Source organism: Montipora capricornis, chromosome 3 (genome assembly GCF_036669925.1).
Source record: "Montipora capricornis isolate CH-2021 chromosome 3, ASM3666992v2, whole genome shotgun sequence".
In the NCBI taxonomy this organism is placed as follows: domain Eukaryota; kingdom Metazoa; phylum Cnidaria; class Anthozoa; order Scleractinia; family Acroporidae; genus Montipora; species Montipora capricornis.
Window position 1 is genome coordinate 39601456 of NC_090885.1, and position 12500 is coordinate 39613955.

The 12500-nt window shown below is 41.2% G+C and overlaps 1 protein-coding gene and 1 pseudogene across 1 annotated transcript; one reads left to right on the forward strand and one right to left on the reverse strand.

The window, feature by feature from the left end:
• Positions 1 to 6264: 6264 nt before the first annotated feature.
• LOC138040220 (uncharacterized) lies at positions 6265 to 6846 on the reverse strand. Its single transcript, XM_068885986.1, has one exon. It carries the CDS (start codon positions 6844 to 6846, stop codon positions 6265 to 6267), a length of 582 nt encoding a protein of 193 aa, XP_068742087.1.
• A 4190-nt stretch (positions 6847 to 11036) lies between these two features.
• Positions 11037 to 12500, forward strand: part of LOC138043125 (potassium channel subfamily K member 3-like) — a 1950-nt pseudogene continuing 486 nt past the window's right edge.

Genomic DNA, 12500 nt, shown 5'->3' on the forward strand with positions numbered 1-12500 from the left:
CTTTTTTTTAGGAGTCTCTTGTTTCAATGTCGTACGTTTTTAAACGTCTCTTCGATCCATGAAATCTGTAAAGTAACGTACCAACTGTACGACGAAACTGCGGTACAAGTCTGTTCTTTTAGTTTTCCGGCTTAAATTGTCCATCGTAATAGCGCAGTAAGGTGACGTTGAACAAACACATTTTAGCGTAGAGTGTAATATTTGAGAAAGCCGTACATTTACTCTGTAAGGTGTTCATTGTAATAGTGTAATAACTTAGTGAAAAACTCATCAAGAGGAGCCTCTATCTCCCATACTTGGCCTTGGAGTCAACCCTTTCCCGAGTAGATTTATTTATAGAACACCTCCCTTGGGAGATTCAGCACGCTCACTGTTGTCAGGAGCTCTTAATGAGCTCCTGCTGTAAAAGCCAATCAAAGCAGAGCTATCTCAGCGTCAAGGGAATTATGATACTTTTCGCGGGAAAGACCTGTTCCTAAAAATAAATTTACTCGGGAAAGGGTTGACTCAAGGAATTAGAGGAGATAGAGGCTCCTCTTGATGAGCTCCTGGATTGCTACATTGAACAAACACGAAATGGAACATCCGTACACAATATTTACGGCGTAATAGCGTAACAACTATCATGAAAAGTGTCGAGCTTGTCCAAGACCGTATACTTACTCTAAAAGTGGTTCGTCGTGATAGCCTTATAATAATAATAATAATAATAATAATAATAATAATAATAATAATAATAATAATAATAATAATAATAATAATGTGATGAGAAACAGAAATTAAGAAAGCGACGTTGAAAAACCATGGAATGGAACATCCCTGCAACATTGTTGGCGTAATAGCTGCACCAAATAGGTCCAGCTTGACCAAACCCGTTAAATGTCCATCCTATGTTTCAAGGTGCAGACAGGCCAAACACGACTCCTATAGGTCAAGATAGGAAATTCAAAGACCTCAGAGCTTTGCTCTAACAAGTACATCTTTCAAAGACCTCCCTTTTCTATTTGAAATAAGGGGAGGGTTTTTAAAGATTTCTCTTAGTAAGGGCTGGTTTTGTATAAGATGCCATTTGTTCATAAGAATATGTTTGAGATAAGGCACTGATGGGCGATATTCTGTAACAAGCGGCAAAATTATTTTGCCCGTTTTTGTTTAATTACTTTGTAGAGCCCACATTTTTTCGCTAAAGTTAACTTCAGATAGAGTCATGTTGAAACGAATTTTTGGATAACGTCTGCGTAATCTTTGTTCAAGTTAACTAGACGCTCTATGAGCATGAACTGGGTTGTCTTTGGTATGTGTTACACAAAAACAGAAGGCAAACAGTATTGCAAAAGCCGGGAGTTACCGTTGCGGATGGTACTTGATCCGCAAAAATAAGTTCCAGCAGAAAAAGAAAACACCAGCAAAATTAAAACCGCAAAAATTTACTGCCGTTAATATAACTAAGAATGGCTTTTAATCCACACACAGTGGGATAAAAAAAATCGTTTATTTTGATATTAGAGGTTGCTAAAAACAAAATGAAACGATAAAAAGTTAAAGGGGCAGTGTCGCGCTATTTTATTCGAACTTCAAAACAGTAAAGACGTACTTGCATCAATGAAAGTAAAAACATAATGCTGTAGTTTTGTTGCCAATGATCATTGAAGTGCACTGAAGCTATTCTTCGTTGTTTCCAGCCAAGAATGGAAAAATGCGCGTGTAACGTAACGCTCAAATAAAAAGAGTTGCTTTCAAATCACTGATGAAGAGGGAGTACCCTCGTAACGTTTTGTTCTCATTTATACTTCTTGGGCGCAAATTTGAACTTTCATTTTAATATTCATCCGCATTATTGCGCAGCACAGTTTCTACGAATTTTTGTTATGACAACATCTTTTGTCCTGCGTTTTCAACTGCCTTGATGCCGCAACTGCATGAGACCAACGTATACCGAACACTCCACAGACGAATCTTCAACTTCCACGATCCCGTAAGGAAAAAGGCTTTACGTTTGGCCGACAAAACCCTTTAGAAGAGCAAGTTCTCAAGCCATATCTCCTTCTTAGGTCAATGCCTTCGTAGCCATCTCATTCCTAACGGTTTTATTCTGAATTTCTACGCCTCTAACCTTGAACAATCGTGCTCCTCCTTGTACAAACGGCAGATATCTTCAATTCTGAAGAAGACCTCCCGACGCATTCATAGTTATCAATGCTACCACTTCATCCATGGTTCGCACACTCAACAAGTAATGAAATGGATTGCCTACGCAATGAGTTGAGAGAATATTGCAGCAACGAAGAATACCGTCACATTTGTACAGTTATTTACCAGCTCAATGCAGGTGGAGCGGTGGTAATGTGGGCTCGACATTTCTACGTAGCGGAGGCGGAAAGGCAAGTATCCGATACTAATTTCTACCAAGAGCAAGACCGTGATTTCACCACTGACAACAACAATAGGGACACAATCGAAGAATTTGCAACCTTCATGAATGACTTTTCTCGACCTTATTTTAAGGCCAACTTCAGACCGTCTTACAACCAGCATACACTACAAACCCACTGACACTCATTACTCCCTTAACTATGCATCCTCGCATCCCATTCGTTGTTAGAATCCATCGCTCACAGTCAGTTTCTACGCTTACGTCGCATCTGCACTGAAAAGGAAGATTTTGACCTAAAGAGTAAGGAGATGGAGAAAGAGGGGGACTTACCCACTGCGTATCCGCGTATCCACTCAGAAATATACTTACCAGCTCTAAAGAAAGAGAGGGACTTGCCCAATGCGAATCCACTCAGAAATATACCGAAAGAGAGGGCCTTCAAGGTAACAGGCCAAGGGGTAACAAGGTAACAGAGGTAAAAATACGCACCTATAAGGTACATGTGGCTAGTGTATAGCCCACTTTCATAAATGGCGACTACGTTTACATTCTTTTTATATTTATATTAATTTAGACCTACTGCCCTCATTCTTTTTAAATTAAAAGAAAAGAATCTTTGTTTGGCCGTCATTATAAAAGAGGTCTATGGTTTATGTTTGACGCTTAAAAGAACGCTTCTTGAGCTTTAACTCAGTGCTATGCCTGAAAAAAAGAGAAGAAATGTTACAGTAGGTGGTTACAGCTTTCGTTTGCGAGAGACCTGGTGACTTCTGAGAATTCAATTTGTTAAAGACACTGCTTTCACCGGGTGCACTTGCGAGCTCTTGCTGGAAAAATTGGAAGAGACTGCTAGTAGCCACGAGATTGTCTGCCTTTAATGCTATAGAATACAGAAATAAAATGTTTGTATACTTGAATTGTGGAACTTGAAATTGAAAAACAAAAAGGAAGGAAAGGGAAGAGAAGCGGTTGACAGATGTTGCTTCCTCTTGTCGACTGATGAGAGTCGCAAAGTAAATAATACAAAGAAAAGCGTTAGCGTTAATTTTGTCCCTCTTGGGGAAAATCTGCGCTTTTTGATTGGTTAATTTTATTTGATCAAATTCCAATGATGCATGAGTTCTGTCCTCACCATCTGGCGATAACAAAAACCTATTCATATTGTACGTGACGACGCGTGGGATCTGAAGAGGAAATCGAAGGGTCCCAAAACCCATCAAATCACTCAGCACGATTTGAAGTTTTTATGGAACATTTTCCTCGATCAGTTGAATAGGCCGTTGCAACTGTCTCAAAATAACGTGACGTCAGGCACTCTCGCAGCCGGGCGTATACAAAACATAGACCACCCCTGTGGACCCGGTCCATGGACCCCTTCATGGACCTGGTCCATGGACCACCCCTGTGGGAGTAACGCGGTTGATGTAAGTATTGTTATTCACTTGTCTAAAAACGGGAAGATCGCTTGCCAACTTTTCACCTACAGTAGAAGAGTGTTCATTTAGGATCTGGGCTTTCTTGTAGTCAGATGTTTCCATTGACCCGTCTGATGTCTTTAAACCGAGTATTGGCTGTGACGCTGACCCGTAAGCAGCTTTTTTAACCAAGTTCCAATATGACTTCCAGTCTTTTACTTCGTCAAATAGATCCACGTAGAACCTGCTTTTAGCAACTCTGACTTCATGCGTAACCCTGTTTCTTAAAGAGCGATATTCTGTCCACAGCTCTTGATTGTTCGACATTCTTGCTTTAAGAAGAGTTTTGTAACGTATTTTTGGAGAAATCCAAGGCAAGGACTGGCGTCTAACCTTGATCTCGCGGAAGGGCGCATGCTTGTTACATATTTCACCAAAGATGTGTTTCCACACCCACTAACAATCATCCAGATCGTCGAATACTTCGCATACGGACCAAGGGGCCTCCGCGATGTCCTTAGAAAATTTGGCCTGGTCAAAATTTTTGTAAGAACGGGCATTATGTACAAGCATGTGATCTGAGATTCCAAGCTCGTCTGTTCTGGTATTTTTGATCAGATTACGATTGCTACTTATTACCAGGTCAATCAAAGTTGACGTATCTTTAGTTACCCTGGTAGGCTTGTAACCATGTAGTCGAATTGAAGAAGCAAATTCTGTAATTTTTGGCCAGAAATTTAGGTAATTGAACGGTCAGTCGAACGAGCGCTATCACAGTTTAAATCGCCGATAATAACCACATTGCGGCGTTTGATCCAAAGTTTCTCCAGAAAATCCTGAAATCGTTCAAAAAATAAAGAATCTGAAGAAGGTGGTCTATAAACTGTTCCTATGATAAAAACAGACGAATTTACCATGATCTTAAGCCATATCGCCTCGATATCGGATGATTCTAGGGATCTTAGCCGAGTTGAGCATATCTGGCTGGCGATGTAGAACAAACATCCACCGCCGATGGTATTAGCATCTCTGTCCCTTCGGATAATCTTATAGTTGTCAATTTTGAGCTGACTGTTGGAAATTTTTCGATCCAAGAGGGTTTCCGTAATTGCAAGAATGTCAAACTGGCATACATGCAGCAACACTTTAACCTCGTCGACCTTATTTCTAAGGCTACGAATATTAATGTGTGCAACACTCACGTTTCATCCCTGGTTAGAAGTTCTTGCAAAGTCCTGTAGATAGTCTCCATCCCGGTCAATCGCGCCTTGCCATCCAGGATTGGCTTCCACATCACCAGAGAGAAGCAAGAGCTGTCTGGTCGCCACAGTATTCGCGTAATACAAAATTCGGCATTTTGATAGTTTTCGCTTGCACTTGCCATTGTTTGAGGTGGTGAGGACCATTGTTTTTGCTGAATTAAACAATACTGGACTCACTAGGGAGCTTAAGCAACCATAACGGCGACGGCAACGAGAACGTCACGAATTTGCATATTTAGTGGTTAAAAACAATAGCTTCGCACGCCCTGCACGTGCGTTTTTCACTTTTGTCCATTTCGTTGCCGTCGTCAGCAAAACAACAACGTGAAATAGCCAAATTTTTGGTTTTATGAAGAACGTCAGCATTTTGGCGTGAATTTTCATTTTCTCTCCTAAAATGGAGTGCCGTTCCGACTCGTGTCATCTTTGAGGAATCACTACACCCTTGTCATATTAAAAACGTTGAAATAGTCACGAAGCGATTAAAATAACGCAAATTTATATTTTGAGATGACGTTCTCGTTGCGGTCGCCGTTGTCGTTGCTTAAGCTCCCTATTACCAGCTCTGAAACCTCAAAATCCTGCTCGAATTTCAAGCTTAGCTCAGGTTGTTTCTATCGTTAGATTATGCGGACAGGACTGAGCCATCATTGGAATTGTAACCAATCAAAATAGCACATATTTACCCCAAGTGTGTGCTTTTTGATTGGTTAATTTGATTTGATCAAATCCCAATGATGGCTCAGTCAAGGCTCAGTCCTGTCCGAATCATCTAACGATAGATAAAACTTGAGCGAAGCTTGAAAGTCGAGCACGATTTTGAGGTTTCAGGGCCATGTAAATACGTTCATTTTTGGCACGATGTTAGCAAAATTATCGTTTTTTACGTGCTCAAGGCTGGGAGGCGAGCGACCTTTGAAAGTGGGAGAATTCGGCTAAATTCTGGAAGCAATCGGCCGTGAGCAGTCTTGGAAGTTGCACGTCTTGTCTATTTATAATTGTACATGTATGTTACGACGCGTCGGGACTGAAAGGGAAATTGAAGCGTCCCAAAACCCCATCAAATCACTCAGGACAATGCAGAAAATAGTGGGTGAGTGAACTTTATTTATCTGGCTGTCCACAAGATGAATTTTCGAAAGGAACATCACGATTTGAAGTTTTTATGGAACATTTTCCTCGATGAACAGAGATATTTGAGATAGGAGGTGATTTAAGACGTCTTGCATTCAGGCGCATTACTCCGCTCAAGGAATTTCTTTACGTGGGTAGAATTTCTCTTATACTGGACACCATCAGGCGATTCCACCACTACACTGTTGCCTGAATTGTCCAGTACACGGTATGGTTCCGGTCTGAAAGTTGGCGTCAACTTGTTTTTCCGCTCCTGTCTTAACAATACCGTGTCACCTTCTGTCACATCACTTTTGCGGGCACAGCGTTTCTCATCAGCATACAGCTTTCCTTTCTCCTTGGTTTCATTGTCTCTATCACGTACTTCTTGGTCATCCACTGGGAATTCTTCAATCCCTGGTATACGGGTTCGCAACTTTCTGCGGAACAGGAGTTCTGCAGGGCTTACTCCAGTTGTGCTGTGAGTCGTTCTGTACATTATTAGGAAAGAGCCAAGTTGTTCTTTCCAATTTCTCTTCTCTGTTTGTGCAATCTTTATTCTCTTCAGTGGGGAGCAGTTCTGTCTTTCTACTTCTCCGTTGGCCTGAGGCCAAAGCGGAGTCACTCGTCTGTGTCCAATGCGTTCTTCTTTAACAAATTTACAGCATTCTTCATATATCATATCATATCATATCATACATCTTTATGTACCCTCGGATTTTTAGAGTAGCTTGGTGTAGTTAATATCTCCGAGCATTTACCCACCACAGAAGACAGACCACAACACCGGGAACGACATGCCCTACTCTTTGCGACAAGTGTGCGGGTTCTTTTACGTCCCACAGGATTATGAACATTGAAGGGTTGTGAGACGGGACCTCCGGCTTATCGTCCTTATCCGAGAAGACTAGAGAGTCTAACCATTTGCAGATGTAATTACAAAGGCAGCACTTTCTCCTCAGTTATTTAAAGACCCTGAGTGTTGGTCCGGCCGGAGTTGAACTCACGACCTCCCGCGTGACAGCCCGGTGCTCAACCAACTGAGTCACCGGTCACTTATGAACTGCGGTCCATTGTCAGTAGTGATACTAACGGGCAGTCCATGGGTAAGGAATATCTTCCTCAGACTTGCAGTGACATTGTCAGCAGTTGTAGACCTCAAGACTTCTACTTCCATATAGCGACTGTAGTAGTCAACAACTACAAGGATATGGTCTCCTGACGGCAGAGATGGCGTCATAAGTTCTGCTTTTGCACGTGTGCGTTTTTGCACACATTTTCTTACGTTTGACAGTTCCTTGTCTGCATCTGATCAGGCACGCTCGATCTCTCGGGTAGACAGGGCTTGAGGAATTGAATTTTCCGCAACGAATCTGACATACTCTTCTGCTTCAGAACTAAGTCTCTGCAATGTTTTCTTTCCCAGGTATGTGTCTGACAGTAAAACCATAGGGTTGGAGTCTCAACATCCAACAATTGACTCTCGCACTGGGTTGTGACTTCTTCGAGTAGATAAACTGTAGGGGCTTGTGATCTGTCAAGATTTCAAAATCAGTTCCATACAAGGACATGTGTAGCCTTTCACATGCCCACACGATCCCCAAGGCCTCTTTCTCGGTCTGTGAATAACGTTTCTCCACATCGGTCAAGCTCCTGCTGGCATAGCAAATCACTCTTTCTTCACTATTTTGTTCTTGTACTAGGATAGCACCAAGTCCAACTGGGCTGGCGTCAGTTATGACACGGGCTTTTGCGGCACTGTCAAAGTAACCCAAGGTTTCTGTTTTGGCTAACCTCTTCTTTAGCTCATTAAACGCTACTTCTTGTTCTTTTCCCCAGGAGAAATGAACATCTTTTCTTGTGAGATCAGGGATGAACCTCGCACAGAAGTTCACTAGACCTAAGAAGCTACGTACGTCTGCTGCTGACTCTGGTTATCTGGTTTCTGAGAGTGCTTCAAATTTCGCTTGGGATGGCCCTATCCCTCGTGCGGAAAGTAAGTGACCCATAAACTCAAGCTCAGACATGTAAAATGTGCACTTCCCTTTGTTCAGCGTTAGGCCTCTGTTTTGGATTCTCTCCATGGCCTCTTCAAGTCGCTTGTCATGCTCTTCAGTTGTTTGACCATGCACAATAATGTCATCATTTATGTTTCTCACACCATCACAGCCTTCTAAGACTTGCTGAATTACTCTCTGATACATTTCATGTGCACAGCTGACTCTAAACATCAGTCTTTTGTACCTGAAAAGTCCTTTGTGAGTCACAAACGTGGTAATCGGTCTGGAAGCCTCAATCAATTCCACTTGATGAAATGCCCACTTGATGTCAAGTTTACTTAACACAATACTACCGTTCAGGTAGGTCATGAAGAACTTCATCGAATGTCGGGATGGGGTGTCGTTCGCGTGCAATAGCACCATTAGCCTGTCTCATGTCAACACAGAGACGGATGTCGCCATTTGGTTTAGGCACAACAACTACAGGTGAAATCCAGGGTGTCGGACCCTCTGCTCTCTCAATTACATCAAGATCTACAAGCTCATTAAGTTTCTGTTCTAACTTGTCCCTCATACTGAACGGCACACGACGCATAGGCTGTGCAACTGGCTTAACATTCTGATCGATGGGAATATCCAGCTGAAAATCCTTCAATTTTCCCAGCCCCTCGAAACATGATTTGTACTTGTCAAAGATATCTTCCTCTTTCAAAACATTAACTCAAACCTCCTCTCCAAGGCACAAGACATTCAGTTGTGTAGCTGTGTCTCTTCCTAGTAATGCTTGGCCTTTTCCTTCGATAACGATAAACTCTGCTTCTACAATAACATTTCGTACAGTTACTGTTGCAACAAAACAACCAAAACAACGGTTCAGTACTTCCGTATGGGTACAGTTTCTTATTGGATTTCATAGACACACACTTCACTTTATTCTGCTTTAACTCTTCCCCCAACTTGCGGTCAATCACATTACAGCTAGCCCCCGAGTTGACAATCATGGCAACATTGGGTACGCCACCAACATTCACCTGGACCATAGGCTGTTTCCCATCAACAACGGTAAACGCGTACTCACTATCTGGACAATCCTCAGAGCCAATCTGATTTACTGATCGTTTGGTATCTCTTGGCCCTCTTGGCTTCTTTCGCCTAGGCTTCTTACCATTTGGATCTTTCGCCTTTTTAGTTTTACAGCACTTTGCAAAATGGCCTACCTTGTGGTATTTCCGGCATTCTTTGTCTCTGGCGGGACATCGCTTGTCATCCTGAGTGTGTCCTGTCGCGTCACATTTGTAGCATCTCTTCCCTAAATAACCTGTATCCTTTTTTTATTCCATAATTGTCCGAAACGGAAAATACCATAATACTCTGTAGGTCCACCCAAATTCTAAATAAGTATTGTTTCCAGTTTCTTTTGGGACTTGCAATGGTCCCAAGAGAAAACAAAAACAATGCTTATTCAAAATTTGGGGTGAAAAAACAAAGAGTATTATGGTATTTTCCGTTTCGGACAATAGGGCTTCGTTATTTGCATTTGCAAATTTAGTAACATTAGTAACAAGAGTTTTATCAACAATCAACTCCAAGTTAAATTACAGATTTATCTTTCTGGTAATCTCTCGCCATTTTCCGAAGTTTACCCGAAGTTAAAGTTCACTGTAACTGGACAATTTGTGTTAACTGTTTGTGCATTACCCAAAAAAAAAATCCCTAAATTGTTTCTCGAAAAGCGCAAAAACATCGGGGAAAAACTTTAGCAGAGACGCCATGTTTTTTTTTATCTTTAGGTTTTTCCTTGTTTGGCTCCCGTGACTATTGTATACGCGAGAGGTTTTACGTAATAAGCTTGACGCGCGCGTCTTAATGGTAGAAATCTCGGGGTATTACTGTAGTAAGCCAACAAACCATTTGATTGCTTTGTTGGCTTTTAGTTCTTGATTCAGGCGGAGGAGCAGTGATCTTTTCTTTCCATGTAACAATTTCCTGAGGTCGTTTGTGTCTTGAATTTATGGTAAGTTAGATTTCAACAACAAAGTCGCACACTAACCACTGAAGGCTTACACGGCCAAAGCGTATCCCGGTTTCAGTACCATGAAGCTGCTGAGAGTATTGATACTCCCCTTTGGACGGGATGCTAGTCCGTCGTAGTAAGTACCCATAGTTAGTCATGATGATGTCGCTGCTACCCCTTCTACACACCGTGGTGAAGAGAGAAAGTGTAGAAAAAACAACAAAGTGACAAAATTAGGCCCGCAGTTTGGGGGTTTAGTGCACCAACCACATGCAAATTCTTTCTTTTATTCATATACGTATTGGTGTCAATTCCTTTTGTCATCGCCTCTTCCTAGTTACCCTAGCGCTTGCCAGGTCCGCTACAGTTTTTCAAGACACTGGGACACGTTTTTGTGGCAATACAAACATCCCATGAAGATAATTAAATTTTGGTCTTTTATTTGCGCGAATTTGTTTATTGGTCACAACGTGATGTTTTTTGATAATTATGAAGCTGGGTAGTGTGAATAGGAGATGCAGAAACCACCAAAAGACAGCTGAAGACACCTTGTTACCTTAGTAAACATGAAAAAGAAATTCACTTCACGACAAACCCTCTCTCTACTTAAAAACTGGTATGAAGTTACTTTTCTTCAATTTTTAAATTAGTGATGACAAAAAGAAAACTAGACGTCTTATTATGAAACGCTTTTTTTATCTCGTGACTAAGGTGAGATATTTTCCAACAGACATTCAAACCAGTAGGCACGAGTGATTATCACTTCAAAACTGTGTATACATTTTGGAACAAAACTGAAAACACCAGGTGTCAGCCATATTGTACTTGAATAATTAGCTTCTTTGTTGTCAGTTACTTTTTGCTGAGGTGTAGCGAATTTTGGAATTAGCCTCTGTATCAACAGCGTTTTCTCGACGATATTTCCTACTCTAAATTTGCCTTAGTTGATTATAAGAGGTGATTTTATACGAAGAAGGAGCTAGCTGGGGAAAGAAGATTGATTGTTCAATGACCACTGCAGGTGCAAAGAGTTGAAGATGAAAGTGCTTTTAAAAAAAGTTGCCTTCCGAACTTTTTGCATGTTTCTGTGGGGAGTGTGTAGCGCCTGGCTCTTCGTTTTCTTGGAATACACGGAAAAAGGTGGCGCTAAAGAGAAATATAATTTACTAATCTCTCTTTACAATTCTATGGCAACTAAATACAACATGTCGGTTGAAGAATTTAATGACTTTTCCAGAGTGGCGCATGAGGCTTTGACAGAACCCAAACTAAAGTGGACCTTTTACATCGCCTTGGATTTTGTTTTTCAAACCTTTACGACTATAGGTAAGCAAGAATGAAAACCTCAGCTTCCAAATCTCAACACAGTAGTCATTATATCTGTACCAACTTTACACCGTTAAACATCAAGAGTTGCTCGAGCTCTATCAACTTGTTTCATACCTAAATTTTGTGTTTCACTCACTCACTCACTCACTCACTCACTTATTCACCGATTCAGCTCTAGTTTTTTTAGAAACCAAACCCGTCTTATTCAGTTCTACTCACTTCTTCTGTAGGGAAGAAGGGTTAGTGCAATCACGATGGTGACAGAACTTGTGTTCCATCAAGGTGGCTCGGGATTGATTCTCTGACGTTCGATGCCACAAACATGTGGTCGATTTTGTTCGTTCTCAAGTTTGCTCGGAGAGAGTTTTCTTTGGCCACGACAATTTTCCCCTCATAAACAACATTATAATTTGATTTGACTTTGCTTTGCTTGCTTTGTAGTCTGTCCAATTAGAAAAGCACTCGAGAAGGAATATGCTCTTGAATATACTAATAATGTGATTGTTATTATACGTTTTACATTTTATCAGGATTTGGATACCTTACTCCTCAAACTCCTGGTGGAAAAATACTTTGTATGGTCGTTTCTCTAATTGGAATTCCTTTAACAATAATCGCTTTCAAGTCTGTTGGAGAAATAATCGCAAAACTGGTCAAGGTAATACTTACGATGTTCGAGAAAAAGATCTTTAAGAGACAGGAACCTAAACGAGTTCAAATAAAAAGTGCTGTGCTCTTGTTTATATTGATGGTGGCACTACTCTTTACGTGTGGTTTTCTGGAGACGTTGGAGAATTTGACCTTTTGGAAGGGTTTTACATGTGGTTTATAACATTGACCACAATCGGTTATGGGGACTATGTTCCTTTAAAGGTGAAGTCGCCTCATTTCCCGCCTTTACCAATGAATGCTTCAAGTGGGAGTCAATTTGAACCATTTAACCCAGAGGATCCCTCGCCAGGATTTCTTGATTGGTTGGTTTCATCGACAGCC

Coding starts and splice junctions, on each gene's coding strand:
- LOC138040220 (XM_068885986.1), bottom strand. CDS start 6,846: ATGATATATGAAGAATGCTGTAAATTTGTTAAAGAAGAACGCATTGGA.